This window comes from Sprattus sprattus, assembly GCF_963457725.1.
Source record: "Sprattus sprattus genome assembly, chromosome: 11".
Lineage (NCBI taxonomy): Eukaryota > Metazoa > Chordata > Actinopteri > Clupeiformes > Clupeidae > Sprattus > Sprattus sprattus.
The window spans coordinates 27,956,104-27,976,667 of record NC_137909.1 but is presented as its reverse complement, the minus strand read 5'-3'; the positions used below and the strand labels follow the sequence as shown (position 1 = coordinate 27,976,667).

General features: G+C 41.9%; 1 protein-coding gene across 1 annotated transcript; it reads right to left on the bottom strand.

Annotated features, from left to right (window-relative positions):
* Positions 1–136: 136 nt before the first annotated feature.
* Positions 137–19,115, bottom strand: LOC308372420 (GTPase IMAP family member 8-like; the record flags this gene model as incomplete). Its single annotated transcript, XM_080847573.1, has 3 exons — positions 17,800–19,115; positions 12,473–13,156; positions 137–194 (listed from the first exon to the last, which is right to left on the bottom strand). Exons 1-3 carry the CDS (start codon positions 19,098–19,100, stop codon positions 137–139), a joined length of 2,043 nt encoding a protein of 680 aa, XP_080703699.1. The 5' UTR covers positions 19,101–19,115.
* Between the last annotated feature and the right edge of the window lie 1,449 nt (positions 19,116–20,564).

Below are 20,564 nucleotides of genomic sequence, written 5' to 3'. Positions count from 1 at the left end.
TCATCCTCATCCTCCGTTGGTGGAGGTGGATGCGCTGACAGTAGCCTGACGACTGACAGCAGCCCTTAGGTCCGCGTGCTAATGATGAAAAATTGCCAACAATACAAATAGTACCTCCTAGACCAGGGGCGTCACACTAATTTTCAGCCTGGGCCACATCAGCAATATGGTTGCCCTCAAAGGGCCGGTTGTAACTGTAAGACCAGAGGTGTCAGACTAATTTTCACACTGGGCCACATCAGCATTAGGGTTGCCCTCAAAGGGCCGGTTGTAACTCTAGAGCGTCAAAAGCAGCACTAAGGACAGGGGTGTCAAACTTAAATACACAGAGGGCCAAAATGTAAAAACTTGATAATGCTCCATAGCACGCACTGCAGACTGGAGAGTGCTTCATAGCACGCACTGCAGACTGGAGAGTGCTTCATAGCACGCACTGCAGACTGGAGAGTGCTTCATAGCACGCACTGCAGACTGGAGAGTGCTTCATAGCACGCAATGCAGACTGGAGAGTGCTTCATAGCACCCACTGCAGACTTGAGAGTGCTTCATAGCACGCACTGCAGACTGGAGAGTGCTTCATAGCACGCACCGTATAGTGTCTTCTCTCTCTATCTCTCTCTCTCTTCAGCAACATTCTATGTTGTGAGTCACAGATGAAAGGTCTGTGGAAGGATTCTATATGTAAGACAAATCATATACATGCTTGATCAATTGTGCAAGAACATATTTTACAAAAATATGCTATTTCAGTGCAGGTTTAAGACCTCAGTGATAACTGTAATTTTGTTTAGGCAGTGGAAATTTCATGAATGAATTCATAAATTGCATTAATTATGGCTGTAAATAAAACAATAGATTGTAGATAGTTTACTGTTTGTGTTTATTTGAAAGTTTGCTCCAGTGACTTTAATGCAAAAACTTTTTCTGAAATACGTAACTTTATTTTTTAAGCATTATAGCAATGCAAACCAACGTATTAAGCTTTAAAAATAACACCGTCGCACATACAGATCAATTTTTTCACATTTTGCAACATTGAGGAGCCGGCGGGCCGGATGTAACAGCTTGGCGGGCCTTGAGTTTGACACATGTGTCCTAGACCAAATGTATCCATTCAACAGGTTTTCTACAAAGGGGGAGAAATCCTACAGTAAAACCCACTGGGATGCCAAGCAGGAGTCAATTAAGTGTCCTCAGCACCAGAATCAGTCAAGGCTGAGACAGGGACATGTTGAATCATTCAATTACGTTTCCTCAGCACCAGAAGCAGTCAGAATGTTTCATCATTTTCATTCACTGGTTATCAGTCACATCCCAAACATTTCGTTGGGTAGCCAACAAAAAAGATATTTTGCAGAAAATGTGCTATTGTTGTGCAGCATTTCTTCTTCTGCCTTGAACTTATTGGACTACAATATGTGAATAAAAAGAACAAGATAATTTTTTGCATATTTACATAATGGATGACATTTGTTTACTGCTGATTGAGCATTTCATTCAAGTTGGAAAAATTTGACTCTAGGCCTACCTTCCTGGATGCTCGAGGGTTTCAATTTTATTTTATTGTTTTTTAAAAACCTGCCAGGAAATGTGTTTACTTCACGGATATCCTAGAAAGATTAATTGTATTAACTCATAACAGAGGTTTGCTCCGGCTTCCTTCCTAATTACAGAAATGTGTAGGCATAATGTGCCACTCTTTTTTTTTATTGCCAGATCGATAAATCACACTCGGGCACTGATGGTTTGTGATTGGCGCATTCTAATGTTTCCTGTGAGGTTTGTCACGCACATATTCAAAATTCCTCACCTCTGCGGATAATTGTTTATCGCCGGAGTTTAGACAACACGGCCGGTCGTCCTCAAAATGGGAGCCTGCATGTGTTATGTGAATAAACTGTAACTTGCAGAGGCCTTTCACTATGAGTTTTCTGTCCCTGTATCATGAAATATTTGATAACCAACTGTTCAATTATACTATATCAGAAAACCATTGTATTTGACAGAGGCGAGGCAACGCTATAAGGTTCCGGATTCTGGGTGTCATGGATTCGCAAGCTAGCAAGATTTGATCAGTACTTATAGTATGGTGAGTTCATGACCAACTTGAAGTGGGAAAGTTATGACCTGTGAGTGAGAGAATACACCCTTGGAACATCCCACTAGGAAAACGGGAGATTTTTTGAGAGGTTTGATGTCACTGTACATGGCAACTACATGCTCTGCGCACAAATAACCCACTTCCCGTTTATTTAGGTCGTACCCATTAGCAAAGTTAATGTTTTTATGACGATACTTCGCTGTTTACTTTTGTGTAACTAACGTAATGTTAACCTTCTGGCTAGCTAGCTTACTTAACATGACCTAACTGTAAATACCTGTTTGTTGATGTGTGAACGCTCTCAACTGCCTTAACACACAACTAAACCACCGTTTGTTGGTGAAATATGCGTTATCTTAGTTAGCTCGTTAATTTTAGACAAAATTGTCCCGCATTGAGCGTTACAGTCACTTATTTCGGTCTTTTGTCTTTTGGCTATTAAATGTTACGCAGCGCGCAAACTAGTGATGTGTCGTTCGTGAACGATTCGTTCATTTTGAACGAATCCTTAAAACGACTCGAGAGCAGGCCCGGGGTGGGTAATCGGGAGAATCGGGAGCTTTCCGGGTGGGCCACTTCACTTCTGGGCCGGTCGAGAATTAAATGTTTTGACATTTGTCACGTTCGTTCATCTTCTCTTAAAGTAGGCTAAACACGTTTCACATTCTGACACCGCAGCCTCCGCATGGGTTGTACCATGCGAGGAAGTTCTACCCTCCCAAATAGAGTTGGTTGGGTCCACAGCCCGTCTTTTCCAAAAAGTTTTCTCATTAGACTGCTGCTGGGCCGGCCCAAACGCAACGATACGAGGCAGGGAGGATGGATGGGAGGAAAAGGCCAGGAGGGGCTGAAAAAGCCAGATTGAAATAAAGAAAGGCATTGGAGGAGGATGCTGCCAAATGTGCCAAGTTTACCGATTTATTTTCAAGAGGTAAAAACACAAGTGGCAACTGGTAAAGAGAGGCATAGGCCTAATGATTAGCAACGTAAATATTCGGCTAGCATTGTAGCGTTGGTTAATATCGTTGTAGCGTTGTAAACCTATTCGCAAGCAAAATATTACATTTCATTGAAATATTAGCCTTTTTATATCACCCAATATATGGTAAAATGATTCCTGCTGAAAATTATGAGCACGAAATGTGCAATGAGGAGGCCATGACTACAGGGACAGGTAGAGAGGTTAACCAAATAAAATAAACAATATGAATTAAAGTTATTTAATGTAAGAAAGAGCAGTATATGACCGTGCTTGATGAAAGAAAAGAATGCCAGTGGAGATTTTAGATGATGAACCAGTTGTCTCATCTGATGTTGCTTTTGAAGTGAATGTCCATAATGTTATTCTGGACACTGGCAGGTAGCATGGATAGGAGGTTTTCACTTGCCTCAGATTTAGCTTGTCTTGACCCTAAAAACATTCCTGAAATAAAGATAGATGGGCTCCGTAACTCAGCACTCCAGGAAATCAGCAAATGTCTGCTTACGTTTGATTACAGAGCTACTGTTAGCACATTACAAACTGAGCTGTCTAGCCTGGCATATGTCGTGTCTTATTCTAAGAGTTCTCAAGAAACTTCTCAAGGCAAATAGGTATGAGTATACTGAACGGTTTATTCAGAGGAGATAACTACTGCTGAGCTGGTCCATGGAGCATCTCAAAAACTCTAGTCATAAGCTAAAGCGATCAAGTAGATAATCTAACCAACAAGTCCCCGTGCCCACTTTTATATTGATCAAATCACCCTTTGCTCTGGTTTCATTTGCGTCTTATTTGCGTCATTGGACTCGACCGCACCTAGAGATGGAAAACAACAGGTACCTTACTTGCGTCATCGGACCTGACTGCACCAAGATGGAGACCAACAGGTACCTTACTTGCGTCATTGGACCTGACCGCACCGAGATGGAGAACAATCGGTCCAACTATCTTAACAATGTTGCCTATCAACCAGTTTGCTTTGTCTCTGTCAACAGAATTAACCACCTTGAGATACATGGTGTACAGCTTCCTGTGATACCAGGTTACCTCGGGGGCTTTCAGACACAGTTCTTCACATTGTCTGCCTTGTGGCTTTTGCAGAGGCGTCTGTCACCTTGCCCTGACCCCCCTTTGTCCCTGAAGCATCTAGGTAGTCTATGCAGAGGAGGCATGTTTGCCACGTGATTTATCATAAAAGGTGTCTTTGCAATTGGGGTTATAATAACAGGCCTGTCTGCCTCATGATTTCTCGGAAATGCTATCTGCTCACTTGGGTTTATAAGAAAAGGCCTGTCTGCCATAGGATGTCTCTGAAAAGGGGCCTTTTCTGCCTCTGGCAGCCTCTTCATAAGTTATAAAGAGCTATCTCTATTTGTTGAGATGTCCATGTTCTAGTACCAGCCATACACATTATTCAACAGTACAGTAATAAAGAAGATAAAAATACGACACATACCAGTGGGAGATACTGAAAAAGTCCTCTCTTGAAGGTTGTACTGTCAGGGCATGTAGGCTAGTGAGATGGCACAGGAAGGTCAGGAGGATAGTGGCGGACTATATGGAAGAACCAGAGATGGAGCTTGAAAGCAGGACCTGTTCCTCCTGCAAAAACTGTGCCATTTGTGCCCATTTAATACTCTGACTGTACAACCTCCTCACAGATGCTTATCATGTCATTAGGTAAGCATATAAGTTTGGGTTGACTTTGTCCATCACACAGGTTGCATGTGAAGCGTCGTGCACACGAAGTCTAGTTTGTTTGCATCGGATCTGTTCATAATACCGATGGCCCTATCATAAAGACGAACACTCTCTATCTGCACACGGTTTCCGCAACGATCGAAGTCTGGGGTAGAAAGTGAGTAGATTTGAATCGGTACGGGGGCTGGTGTTCGTCTGCACGGTTTCACTCAACCTGATGACTTCATTGCCCCACGTGATCTTTTCGCGATCTCCAACCACTATATATACAACTTGTTCTCCCTCAAAATCTCACTCGTGGTGGACCTCGAATTCACTAACATTAACCCAGTCTTCTGATTTTTGATTAGCCTCCTATCTTTATCTAATTCTTCTTATTCAGACGTAACATAACTTTCATGACCACAAATATAAATTGGCCAGCGATTTAATTAGCTTTTTTATTCATAAATGTATGTAAAATGGACGGAGCAAAGCATCATGGGAAATGGGATGATAGACATGTCATGTTGTACTGTTCCAAACTCTTTATTATCAATAGAAAAAATTATTCATTTTCGCATATCCTTTAGTCTAACCACTGATTTTATTAACCATCATAATGTAATGTTGTTAATTGGAGCTTCAATGTCTTGTGTAATGTGTTTATCCTCATGCTTTTTAGACTCTTCTTCTAGGTTTTTCACGTTTTTTCAGTTGTGTAAAATGCCACCCACAGGCGTGAGGTATGTACTACAGCCCGTTCAACACAATCTGGTGGTTCCGTTTTTACGCAAATCTCTCGTTGCCAGCCTCCGTATTTACGAAATTAAAAGATTCGATTGGTGTGAAAAGTAAATCCGGAGGCCCTAGACTTCGTGTGCACATGACCTCATATGACCTTCCAAACCCTAACATTTGTGAAGAATAGGTTTCGAAGCTCATTGAGTCAGGAGAACTTGGAGGATTTCATGTTAATGTGCACAGAAAAGGAAATCCTCATGTCTAGAAGCAGTGACACAGTTATAGATAAAGTGTCTGAAACCAGTGCAATGCTTAGGCAGTTACTGATGCTGTAGATGCTGTTGGTGCTATTCCCAATGTAACTGTTTACTGTGAGTTGAACTGTAAACATTAGATCAATATCCTCATTGTTGAAGAGTGGGATAGGTTTCAAATGCTTTATTTATTTATTTATTTCTGCTTTTGTTAATTATCAACCTATCCTTGTGGAATAGCGGAATATTTTTTGTTGACTTCTCAGTTTAAGTGGATTATTATTTAACCTTTACATTATTTGTTGAACCATGGTATTGATTAAAAAAAAAATCAGAATAGTAAGAGCTGAACTGTTGCTTCATTTATCCAATTTCCGCTACCATGGAAAAAGTGGGCCGGTCATGGGCCTGAAATTCCCGGCCCTGCTCGAGAGTAACAAGTCCTCTCAAAAAAAGATTTGTTCTTTTTCTCGTTCATGACCGCGCATCGGGACTGTTGCATTGGCTAAGCCAAGGAAACAGAAATGTTTCGTTGAATGCAGGTCACGTGAAAAATGATCCAAAGACCCGTATCCGAAGACCCAGTCGGAAAAAGAACGAATAATTTCTGTTTCCTCTAGCTGACTGTACTGAGCCTATGCAGGTCACGTGGAAAAGGATCCAAAGACCCATATCCGACAGATGAACGAATCATAGATCCAAAGACACGTTTGGCAAAAGAACGAATCATTGAACGAAAGACCCATATCCGGCAAAAGAACGAATCATTGAACGAAAGACCCATATCCGGCAGATGAACGAAACGTTGATCCAAAGACACGGTCGGAAGGTGAACGATTAGGTCATCTGCCGGATGCAAGTATTTGGATCATTTTTCACGTGATCTGCATAGGCTCAGCATGGGAAGCTAGAGAAAACCGAAATGTTTTGTTCATTTTGACTGGGTCTTCGGATACAGGTCTTTGGATATTTTTTCACGTAACCTGCAAATATGCTCAGAAGAGGAAACAGAAAGGACTTATTAACCTCGTTCACTTTCGAGCGTCTATGTTTAATAAGACGTGAATGATATACGTTCACAAGAAATAATTACAGGTTTAGTTATTTTAACTTTTTTAAACTTTACTTACAGTTCAGTGCAGCGTAATTGTTTGCCGTGATAATTAAATGCTTATGTGATAATAAATGACCATTTCATCCAAACTTTCATAATACATTATTTGAATGCAGGAATTTCTTTTAAATTAGTATCTGCTGGTTTACATGCAGTAAAAAACAAATTAAAAATGTTGAGCAGCCCCCCGTTGAAATGAACGAATGACTCGAAAAAAGGTTCGTTTTACTGAACGAGATTCAAAGATTCGAGTCGGTAAAATGATCCAAACTTCCCATCACTAGCGCAAACATGACCTGGCCGCGCTGCCAATACCATGGAAGAATCAAGCACGTCTCACCGAATTCACTGCAGTTCTGCCGTGAGGTGCCACTTATCAGCCAATCATACAAAAATAAACTGGCTACACAATAGCCAATCAGAAAAAAACTTATATTTTGTATCTGTTCTTTCTGGGTAAGATTTAATCCAGCAACCAATGAAAATAAAGCATCCTGGAATTGTGCGCGATTGATCTTCCGAAAGTTTCGTTCATCTGAGGACACCACTGGAGCTCTGGGGCCGTATTCACAAAGCCTTTTATCTTACCACTAGGAGTGCTCCTAACTCGCGCTAAAACCTTTTACGTAAGAGTAATTTCTTAAAAGTGATTCATAACGCCTCTGAGACCTACTCATACTAAGGATAATACCAACTCCTAAGCTTAAGATAAAAACTCTGTTGCTATGGATGACGTCGGTTCTCATGCACAAGTTTAGAAGGGGTGAGGACGGTGATTGGTTGTTGACAGGCTCTCTCATTAAAAACTCATTCGTGACGTCCCTCTAACAATCCCACTATATCAACTGAAAATAAGAGAATAACCTAGGCTTCAAATTAAGTCATATTAAATAGTTATGGACAGTGCAGTTAGCAGAATGCACAAACATGATGACAAGTTTGTGCATCCAACGGGAATGACACTTTGCACGATATGAGAAATAGAAAGCGATCAATATATAATATGGCAATTGCATGTAATCAAGGCAGTAATAATTAAAGCACCCAGCAAACTGTTAGGCTATTATATTTCCAGCCCTTGACCACTTCAAATATCAGCACATACGGCCCTTCAAGCCCTCCAATCTTAATTGATCAAAGTGAAACGAATGTGAAACGTCGTGGCCTAGGCGAAAGCCTACTGGTCCCAGGACCAATAGCCACTGTCACCCCAGCGGCATCCAGCTGGTAAGTTCTCAAAAACCCGGACCGCTCTCCGTTGAAATGCACGAGTCATCGGTACATCCAGGCCACGGTGGACGAATTATTGTAACGTGTGTCCCGTCACTGGACATTCCTGCGATCGCCATGGAATTTTTTTTTTATATTGTGTAATAGGCGATTGTCCAAAAGCAACTGGATAAACTGTTGGATGATGTGGGGTCTACAGTGCGTTGATAGTTTGATGAATTAAACGGCTGACTGATGATTCCCAGTGTCGTCATTTGCGTTTTCCGCGAAGCCAAATAGGCTAACTTTATGTTTCCAAACATTTCACTTCGGGACACATCGTTGTTTAAAGGCGTCATTGCATCCTGCGCTAATTCTACGACAATATTAATACCTTCACGGTTTAAGCAATGTCTTTTATCAATTCCAAGTCGGCTGCAGCCATCTTACGATTTTTTGTGAATAGGTCTTAGTGATTTAGGAGTCCTCATGAGGAGTTTTAAGCTGTCCTAGACTTAGGTGCTACTTTTAGGGATAAAATATTTTGTGAATTGCTCTTAGTAAAAAAAATTAGGAGTCCTACATTTAAGACTGACACGCCCATTATTTTTAGGAGTTTCTCCTAAATTCGCCACTTATGAGCTACTTTTAGCCCTAAGATTCTTTGTGAATACGGCCCCTGAGCATCAGTCTTCTAAAAGGAGTAAGTCGTCTCCTGTTTTAATGTTACGACAAATTCACAATGGTTTGACACAAGCAATGACAACTTGACTGCAGTTCACTCTTTTTCCTTTCTTAACTTTTGCATTAAAAACAAATGGCCAAGCATCTTATTCAAATTTCTGTAAAAACATATTGGTTACATTGCATAAATTGACATATGAGGTAGATGAATGCAATGAGTGATCTATGACATGATAAATCAAGTAAGGATGATTCACAGTGAAAGTTAAACAAATAGCCTGAAAGGTACAGACACACATCTGACACTGTTGAATCATCAACAAAGTCTAATGGAAAAAGCCATAGGCAAAACCTTCTAGTCAGACCAGTGAGACAAGTTCCAACGTTCCAAAAACCCTACTGGCTTCCACAAACGTGCCATCCTTTTATTTAGTTCTGTGGAACACAATGTTCCTGGCTGAAGTTCAAAAATGTGTTTTGATGTTTCCACAGTAATGTTAGCTTAATTACATATTAGCACAGGTGAGAATATGCTTCAGAGAAAGCTAGATTACAAAAAAAAATTTCTGCAGAAGGATCATTCTCACACAGTGCAGGCAGTCTGTGAGAGTCCGATTAATTCTCTCATAGGCAGATTCATTCTCTCACTCCTGTTCACTCTTCTCCTTATTACCCTGCTTTATTCAGTGGGGATTTGGATATTTTCAGTTGGGGTAGTGGGGATTTATAACAGTACATGACATGCCCTGTATTGTTATTCCTACGTGGCTTCTTATTCTTGTTACAGTGCATGAAATACCCTGTATTGTTATTCCTTCATTTCTTATTACAGTGCAAGCAATGCCCTGTATTGTTATTCCTACATTTCTTCTACTTCTTCTTTGTACCGAACTTCTGCGTTTAATTCAGCTTGAACGGCTTAACTTAGAAACTTCATTCAAACTTTGGTGCGTAGGTCTTGTAAAGACCTCTGTCCAACAATTCCTACACCTTTTTCAACTTTTTTGTCAGCCTTCTTTGACTTTACAGTCCTCTATCCTCCCTCACACTCCATCTCTCTGCTTAAGTCCATTTTCTCTCCTTTCAATATTTTGCCTCTTCACTCTCTTTATCGCATTATCCAGAGCCACTCTGTCCAACAATTGCTACTCTTTTTTGTTACTTTTTTGTCAGCCTTCTTTGCCTTGACAGTTCTCCATCCTCCCTCCCATTTCCTTTACTTCCTCCGTGCCATGTCTATATCTTACACTTTATCCCTTGATCATTGTAACATCTCCTTCCTCCAGTCCATTCTCTTTCCTATTTTCACTAATTTTCTCTGTCTGTAGAACCTCCATATACTTACTTATTTTACTCTTGTTCACTCTTTTTCCTTTCATAACTTTTGCATTTCATGCAGTTATAAGATAAACTGTCTTTCAGAAGATTCTGAGATTCTCGGGGATTCGTTGAGTAGTTATGATTTTATTTAAGATCAACGAAGGGAGGCTGTCAATGGATAGTCTGATGTTACAAGAAAGTATCAGAGTTATTATAGTCTTAGCTCTCCCAATAGTTTACCTCCCATTTTCTGACGTCTCAATGATTGAGCATGGCCATCATTGAGGAGCAGCGTCCCCTTGGCAACTTGCCACTATTTTGGTTATATATGGAATATTTCCCAGATAATTAGCATCAATTTTTAATGAGTGTTTGTAGCCAACACAGTTTTAGGCTACAGCCTGCCTTTTCACTATAGCTTTGACTCCGAACTTCGTTAATAGGCTCTAATAAATTCGAGTAGGCCTATTCAAAATATATATAGCCTATAATTCAAACGAATATTAGGCAGCCTTCAATATTTAATGATGTTATAGGCATTATTTTTTGTAAATGTGTTTGCTTGAACATTTGATTCAGATTCCGAGGCTTCTTCACGCCTGGTGAAGTTGTGAGTAGCGAAACCATTAGACATACTAGCATGTTGTAAATATCCTGGCCATGGATGCATTAATCATTGCATCTGTCTTTCAAAGATGTCAGTTAAAAAACAAATGAGCATACGGGTGCTCTATCTGCCGCCAAGAGAACTCCTGTGCCCATCAAGTTGTGCTGGATGTGACAAGGTAGGCAGTAAGGGGCATCAGGCCAAACAGCAGGCACTGAAGTCAACCAACACAGTCAAAAACTTTTACTTGCCATTGACTGCAGAGATGAGTGTACAAGAGGTCAAGGTACATTTAAATGCATAAGGTTGACTGCAATGTACAAGAATACCATTTTTCCCAATGAATACATATTATTCTATGACTATGCATATATTAGACATTCATACTTTTATTGTTTTTGTTGGGGGCGGGGGGGGGGGGGGGGGTGGCGTACGACAGGGGCGGGGGCTTGACCGGGGGGATATGTCACTCCTGTCTTCAAAACTTGAGAGCCCTGCTAAATTTGTAGCCGTAATGAGAAGTTCACATTAACACAAAAAACAAATCTGCGATACCTTTTATACCTTGTCAAAATAAAAGTCCTAATTATCTATAAGAGAGAAGGTGGCATAAAACCTCAATAAATTCTTCAAACAATACGTTATCATTTAGGCACGCATTAAAGATCAATTATACAAGTCCAAAGCAGGCAATCAACCCAAAATAATAATCCTTATATGGGGTTATTTACAAGTATAGTAATTTGCAATGAAATACATAATCTTCCCTTTTTGTAACAAACAAATGTTTACTGTGTAAAATATTAAATGGAATTACAAAAAAGTATTTTAATTAAAAAGTCTCTTTCTTACCCCTTCAATTAGGTTACCTTGGTTCACTCAAAACAATGAACTTAAAAGAATAAGGCACCTATTGCACCTTTAAACCCAAATGCACAAACCTAGGGTAGGTCACCTTCAAAGTTAGCAAAAAGCTAGGTAGCCTTAGAGCTAGTAACTCAGGCTACTACACCTCTAAAATGAGCCTAGCGCCTTGGTACATAAACAGAATAAGAAATACTACCAAAATGGCAAATATAGGCAAATTAAAACATTCAAATGCATATAGAACACATTACCCCCAACGTTGCAGGCCTGTTCGTTGCTTGGGTGCGGTGTGACCATAAACCAGACCCCCCAGGATTTCGCAACTATTAACGCAAATTCAACCAATCCCCGTGAATTCAGTGCTATGTTGCAATTTTAACACATCTCCGCAAATTTGACCAATTATCGCAATAACCTTCCGCGACTCTCCAAGGGCGGACGCGGTGCGACATATGTAATTACTGTATATATTGTTGTCACTGTCCTCTCTATTCTGTATTTGTATGTATTTTAATTTAGTATGGACCATGTGTCCAAAACAAAGACAAAAATATTATGTTCACGTAGTGTGAATCCACAAGATTACTGTATACAACACAATGCCGCAGTAAGAACTGTCCCTGCTGTCCCTGCTGCCTGTAATACTGCTGTCCCTGCTGTCCCTGCTGCTACTGTCCCTACAGCCACCCCTGTACCGCTTGCTGCTAGCTTCATCATTATGGCAGTTATAGCTACGTCACTCAGAGCGATTGTTGTCATCAGATTTGCCATCGTCAGATATGCTCCTACTCCGACTGGTGCTGCGACTGCTGCAGGGATCATGGCACCCATCGCTAAAGGTGCCGCCCCTATTGCCAGCCCGCCTGACCCTAGTACAAGAGAGGCGGCGATAAAGGGATGACTTTGGCACCATCTGTAAAAGGTCTGGAACCTGCCACCATTCCCTTCCCCGCTAGCTCTAGCCTCTTCCAGCAGCTCAGCTACAGCCCTCTCTATCTCCTGTGTGAGGCGGTTGGTGAAGTACTGGTTCTCATTGCGTACCAGAAGGCTGTCAATCATCTCCAGCAGCTGAGTCACCTGACTGCGGTCTGCCAAGTTAGTGTTGTTAAAGGCTACATAGCGACCGCCAAACCGCTCCACAAGCGTCTGGAGTCTCGGGTCTTGTCTGATGAAGTCCTGGATTTGATTTCCCTCCAGCTGGTCTGCATAGGTGAAGACGAGTATGATGAAGCGCCTGACTTCTGCCTGGAACATTTCCTCAATCATGTCAATGCTACGCCAAACCTCGTCAGAGGAGTCTCCGAGACGCACAGTTAGCAGCACTGCATGTGGCCCCGGGAGGGAAAGAGTGAGGCACCGGATTATCTCACGTTGCACAACCTCTTCGGCAAGTGATGTGTCAAACAGGCCGGGTGTGTCAATCAGAACCAGATCACGCCCTTGCACAGTGGTGTTCTCTGTCTGGCATCTTTCTGTTACAGAGCTCAAGCTGAGATCTGACGGGAATCTCTCCCTGCCCAGGATGGTATTTCCTGTTGCACTCTTCCCCGTACCAGTTTTGCCCAAAAGGACCAATCGCAGCGGGCTGGCATGGCTGGCAAGATGCAGCATGTGTAAATTACGTATATTAAGTCGTCTCCTGTTTTAATGTTACGACAAATTCACAATGGTTTGACACAAGCAATGACAACTTGACTGCAGTTCACTCTTTTTCCTTTCTTAACTTTTGCATTAAAAACAAATGGCCAAGCATCTTATTCAAATTTCTGTAAAAACATATTGGTTACATTGCATAAATTGACATATGAGGTAGATGAATGCAATGAGTGATCTATGACATGATAAATCAAGTAAGGATGATTCACAGTGAAAGTTAAACAAATAGCCTGAAAGGTACAGGCACACATCTGACACTGTTGAATCATCAACAAAGTCTAATGGAAAAAGCCATTGGCAAAACCTTCTAGTCAGACCAGTGAGACAAGTTCCAACGTTCCAAAAACCCTACTGGCTTCCAGCAAACGTGCCATCCTTTTATTTAGTTCTGTGGAACACAATGTTCCTGGCTCAAGTTCAAAAATGTGTTTTGATGTTTCCACAGTAATGTTAGCTTAATTACATATTAGCACAGGTGAGAATATGCTTCAGAGACAGCTAGATTACAAAAATGATTTTCTGCAGAAGGATCATTCTCACACAGTGCAGGCAGTCTGTGAGAGTCCGATTAATTCTCTCATAGGCAGATTAATTCTCTCACTCCTGTTCACTCTTCTCCTTATTACCTTGCTTTATTCAGTGGGGATTTGGATATTTTCAGTGGGGGTAGTGGGGATTTATAACAGTACATGACATGCCCTGTATTGTTATTCCTACGTGGCTTCTTATTCTTGTTACAGTGCATGAAATACCCTGTATTGTTATTCCTTCATTTCTTATTAGAGTGCAAGAAATGCCCTGTATTGTTATTCCTACATTTCTTCTACTTCTTCTTTGTACCGAACTTCTGCGTTTAATTCAGCTTGAACGGCTTAACTTAGAAACTTAATTCAAACTTTGGTGCGTAGGTCTTGTAAAGAACAATTATGCTATTTATTTTTCATATATTTTTTTAAGATATTAAAGACAAACTAATACACATTTTCCCATTGCCTTACATTGGGCCATTATGACATCATAATAGGGTCATTAAACTGGCTTGCACCTGTGCTTCACTGACACCTGCACCAAAGGTTCCAAGGCTCCTCTTCTCTCTGTCCCTCTCCATTCAACTGTATAACTAGGATTATTACTGTAAGAGACACCTTCCATTGTCTTATTTTTTCTCTCCATCTTTCTCTCTATCCCTCTCAATCTACTTTCTCTCATACTACCTCTTTGCTTCACTCCATTTGTATCTCCATTTGTATCTGCTTCTTTCAGTATTTTCCCTCTTCACTCTCTCTATATTTCATAATCCATAGCCACTCGCCCACTCCTCTTCACTCTTTTTTCCTTTCTTCTTTCAATTACTCTGTCCAACAATTCCTACACCTTTTTCAACTTTTTTGCCAACCTTCTTTGACTTTACAGTCCTCTATCTTCCTTCACACTCCATCTCGCTGCTTCAGTCCATTTTCTCTCCTTCTTTCAATATTCTGCCTCTTCACTCTCTTTATCGCATTATCCAGAGCCACTCTGTCCAACAATTGCTACTCTTTTTTGTTACTTTTTTGTCAGCCTTCTTTGCCTTGACAGTTCTCCATCCTCCCTCCCATTTCCTTTACTTCCTCCGTGCCATGTCTATATCTTACACTTTATCCCTTGATCATTGTAACATCTCCTTCCTCCAGTCCATTCTCTTTCCTATTTTCACTCATTTTCTCTGTCTGTAGAACCTCCATATACTTACTTCTTTTACTCTTGTTCACTCTTTTTCCTTTCATAACTTTTGCATTTCATGCAGTTATAAGATGAACTGTCTTTCAGAAGATTCTGAGATTCTCGGGGATTCGTTGAGTAGTTATGATTTTATTTAAGATCAACGAAGGGAGGCTGTCAATGGATAGTCTGATGTTACAAGAAAGTATCAGAGTTATTAAAGTCTTAGCTCTCCCAATAGTTTACCTCCCATTTTCTGACGTCTCAATGATTGAGCATGGCCATCATTGAGGAGCAGCGTCCCCTTGTCAACTTGCCACTATTTTGGTTTCTCATTTCTTCCTCCTTCTGCAAATTATGACAGGTGCCACAGCTGTATGGGCAGGTTGTGTAATGCTTCCTCAAAGTGTTCTTGGTAATGCTGAAACTCGCAAAATGGCAGATATTAAATGCATATGGGAGAAACATGAAAATACCTACGTCCTTCAAGCCTGCCCTTAGAGGGGGATAAGCGATTTATTGCTAAAGCTTGTGTGGTAATGGTGTCTTGTATAGGATCCAAAGTGATCCATGTCACCAGTTCACCCTAACACTAGACTGCCCTTTTTGCCTATGTTGGTGTTTATGACGTTTGTATGCCTTTGTCTGTGATTTGTCTTATACAAGTACGCAAGTACGGGGCGCTCGGAGGGGGTCTCACCCGGGGCGTAATTCCATGTAGAACCGCCACTGAGTAAGTCGTCTCCTGTTTTAATGTTACAACAAATTCACAATGGTTTGACACAAGCAATGACAACTTGACTGCAGTTAGAGAATATTTCCCAGATAATTAGCATCAATTTTTAATGAGTGTTTGTAGCCAACACAGTTTTAGGCTACAGCCTGCCTTTTCACTATAGCTTTGACTCCGAACTTCGTAAATAGGCTCTAATAAATTCGAGTAGGCCTATTCAAAATATATATAGCCTATAATTCAAACGAATATTAGGCAGCCTTCAATATTTAATGATGTTATAGGCATTATTTTTTGTAAATGTGTTTGCTTGAACATTTTATTCAGATTCCGAGGCTTCTTCACGCCTGGTGAAGTTGTGAGTAGCGAAACCATTAGACATACTAGCATGTTGTAAATATCCTGGCCATGGATGCATTAATCATTGCATCTGTCTTTCAAAGATGTCAGTTAAAAAACAAATGAGCATACGGGTGCTCTATCTGCCGCCAAGAGAACTCCTGTGCCCATCAAGTTGTGCTGGATGTGACAAGGTAGGCAGTAAGGGGCATCAGGCCAAACAGCAGGCACTGAAGTCAACCAACACAGTCAAAAACTTTTACTTGCCATTGACTGCAGAGATGAGTGTACAAGAGGTCAAGGTACATTTAAATGCATAAGGTTGACTGCAATGTACAAGAATACCATTTTTCCCAATGAATACATATTATTCTATGACTATGCATATATTAGACATTCATACTTTTATTGTTTTTGTTGGGGGCGGGGGGGGGGGGGGGGGGGGGGGGGGCGTACGACAGGGGCGGGGGCTTGACCGGGGGGATATGTCACTCCTGTCTTCAAAACTTGAGAGCCCTGCTAAATTTGTAGCCGTAATGAGAACACATAAACAAATCTGCGATACCTTTTATACCTTGTCAAAATAAAAAGTCCTAATTATCTATAAGAGAGAAGGTGGCATAAAACCTCAATAATTTCTTCAAACAATACGTTATCATTTAGATTTAGGCACGCATTAAAGATCAATAATACAAGTCCAAAGCAGGCAATCAACCCAACATAATAATCCTTATATGGGGTTATTTACAAGTATAGTAATTTGCAATGAAATACATAATCTTCCCTTTTTGTAACAAACAAATGTTTACTGTGTAAAATATTAAATGGAATTACAACAAAGTATTTTAATTAAAAAATCTCTTTCTTACCCCTTCAATTAGGTTACCTTGGTTCACTCAAAACAATGAACTTAAAAGAATAAGGCACCTATTGCACCTATTAAACCCAAATGCACAAACCTAGGGTAGGTCACCTTCAAAGTTAGCAAAAAGCTAGGTAGCCTTAGAGCTAGTAACTCAGGCTACTACACTTCTAAAATGAGCCTAGCGCCTTGGTACATAAACAGAATAAGAAATACTACCAAAATGGCAAATATAGGCAAATTAAAACATTCAAATGCATATAGAACACATTACCCCCAACGTTGCAGGCCTGTTCGTTGCTTGGGTGCGGTGTGACCATAAACCAGACCCCCCAGGATTTCGCAACTATTAACGCAAATTCAACCAATCCCCGTGAATTCAGTGCTATGTTGCAATTTTAACACATCTCCGCAAATTTGACCAATTATCGCCGTCTCCCGCAATAACCTTCCGCGACTCTCCAAGGGCGGACGCGGTGCGACATATGTAATTACTGTATATATTGTTGTCATTGTCCTCTCTGTTCTGTTTTTGTATGTATTTTAATTTAGTATGGACCATGTGTCCAAAACAAAGACAAAAATATTATGTTCACGTAGTGTGAATCCACAAGATTACTGTATACAACACAATGCCACAGAAAGAACTGCACCTGCTGTCCCTGCTGCCTGTAATACTGCTGTCCCTGCTGTCCCTGCTGCTACTGTCCCTACAGCCACCCCTGTACCGCTTGCTGCTAGCTTCATCATTATGGCAGTTATAGCTACGTCACTCAGAGCGATTGTTGTCATCAGATTTGCCATCGTCAGATATGCTCCTACTCCGACTGGTGCTGCGACTGCTGCAGGGATCATGACACCCATCGCTAAAGGTGCCGCCCCTATTGCCAGCCCGCCTGACCCTACTGCTATAAGAGAGGCGGCGATAAAGGGATGACTTCGGCACCATCTGTAAAAGGTCTGGAACCTGCTACCATTCCCTTCCCCGTTAGCTCTAGCCTCTTCCAGCAGCTCAGCTAGAGCCCTCTCTATTCCCTGTGTGAGGCGGTTGGTGAAGTACTGGTTCTCATTGCGTACCAGAAGGCTGTCAATCATCTCCAGCAGCTGAGTCACCTGACTGCGGTCTGCCAAGTTAGTGTTGTTAAAGGCTACATAGCGACCGCCAAACCGCTCCACAAGCGTTTGGAGACTCGGGTCTTGTCTGATGAAGTCCTGGATTTGATTTCCCTCCAGCTGGTCGGCATGGGTGAAGACGAGTATGATGAAGTGCCCGACTCCTGCCTGGAACATTTCCTCAATCATGTCAATGCTACGCCAAACCTCGTCAGAGGAGTCTCCGAGACGCACAGTTAGCAGCACTGCATGTGGCCCCGGGAGGGAAAGAGTGAGGCACCGGATTATCTCACGTTGCACAACCTCTTCGGCAAGTGATGTGTCAAACAGGCCGGGTGAGTCAATCAGAACCAGATCACGCCCTTGCACAGTGGCGTTCTCTGTCTGGCATCTTTCTGTCACAGAGCTCAAGCTGAGCTCTGACGGGAATCTCTCCCTGCCCAGGATGGTATTTCCTGTTGCACTCTTCCCCGTACCAGTTTTGCCCACAAGGACCAATCGCAGCGGGCTGGCATGGCTGGCAAGATGCAGCATGTGTACATTATGTAGAGTATCAGCCATCTCTAGGAGCTGGTCCACTTGGCGTCCGTCTCCTGGGTCTCGGTTGTTGATGGCTAGGAAGCGATGACTGAACTTCTCAACCAGCTCCTGAATTCTTTGACTCTGTCTGGAAATGAAATCTTGGATGGACTCTCCCCTCAGCATGTCAGCATGGGTGAAAACGAGTATGGTGCGACTGGGCACTTCATTACTGAAGAGTCGCTGGATTGTGTCGACTCCCTGGCTTTCCTCTTCAGTGAAGCGTCCCAGAGGAACGATCAGCAGCACCACATGGGGGCCTGGTGAACACAGTTCACGGCACCTCTGCACTTCCTGCTGCACGGCATCCTGGGATAGCATGGCATTAGAGAAACCCGGTGTGTCCACCACAAGCAGATTTCGCCCTCGCACAGTGGCACGTGCTCCCTCACATTCTTTGGTCACTGAGCTCATACTCAGATGTGAGCGGAAACTCTTTTTCCCCAGTATGGTGTTTCCTGTTGCACTCTTGCCTGCCCCTGTCCTACCTACCAACACCAGTCTCAGTTCAGCAGGTGAGGGGTCCGTTTGCGTGGATGAGGAAGTTCTCTCCATTCCTCTTCCTTGGTCCCGGGCTGTCTTCCATGCCTTCTCATCTGTAAAAAGAGAGGAGAATATGATCTAGTACCAAGAGGTGCAGTCTGAAGGCAAATTCCCTATTTGTGTCAAGTGAAGGGAAGCTGCAACTTTTCTAGCAAGATACAAAGTTCACATGTAATTCTTGTCACACTGCTAGAACAAAAAGTGGCAGATTCACAAAATCCACATGTATAGAGAAACCTTCAACAAAAGGGTGAAACTTTACCCCCTCGATCTAACATCTGACAGCGCAGACTTCTCAGAGAAAGAAAAAACTTCTGGTCTCTGCGTTTTGCCTGGGGTGGCACAATTTGGAATGGTAACAGTTGCACAATTGCTCATTTGCACATCACGTCATGTCACTGTGTGGATAAATTAAGAGTGACGGAGTGGGTGCCCTGATTCTAGTTTGGGAGCTAGTAGCTGAAAGTAGTTGGTGGCATTGTGGCAATGTATGACGATAGTAGAAAGCTAAAGCCGGATCCCAAACATGTTTGGCGATTCTTTCATTTTTTATGTCCCAAAAAGTGAACATGTCCAAGGAGAAAGAGGACTTTCGTTTTTGGGGCCTGAAAAAGCAAACTTTTGAAAGTGTTCCAGGTAGGAATCTTTTGAAACCACAACCCATACATCACTGTGTGAACAGGCAGATATGGAACTTTTTGAAAAACAATGATGACACAGCCCCAACTTTATCCAATCATGTTTCACTCTCAGTGAAGCTTCAGTCTGAGCTCCACCCTCCTAAGTCTTCGCCACGTCCTCAGTGGCAGTGAATAGAAATTCTATTTTTGATTGTCAGACACGTCATGGTAATCAGCCATTTGTTCTAATTCTATAATGACACAATCTATCTGAAACATCGTTGACAAAAGGCCTTTTCTGGGTTTGATTTATATAAAGTGACATTAAAAGCTAGCAACCCTAAGAAGGATACGTTTAAGATGGGGGGGGGGGGGGGGGGGGGGTTCGCCCAGGGCGCCATACAAGCTTGAATCGCCACTTCTGCGACTACTCCAACACAGGGGAAACTATTGAAGTTAAAGGTTATATACAGTAGGTCTTAGAATTGACTGCTAACTTCCACAACACTTGCCCATGGTAAGCAGTCACCTACTACAGTCAATTTTCAGTGCAAATCCAAATCCAATCCACGCACAATACAGAGGCAGAAAGTGAGAGAGAGAAAGACAGAGGGAGAGAGAGAGAGAAAGACAGAGGGAGAGAGAGAGAGAAGCGGCACGGAACAATATCTTAGGTGTAATAATTACACTGACTCATGAACATTCCTTCATCAGCCCCTTTGTAAAATCAGTTCTCCCTTAGGCCTACTTAAGTAACTTCACCTCAAATGTTATTGCAAATGTCTTTTGTTTAAACTGCAAATTGAAATGATATTCGATTTCCCCACTCATGTATGTGGGGACAGAGTGGACAGAT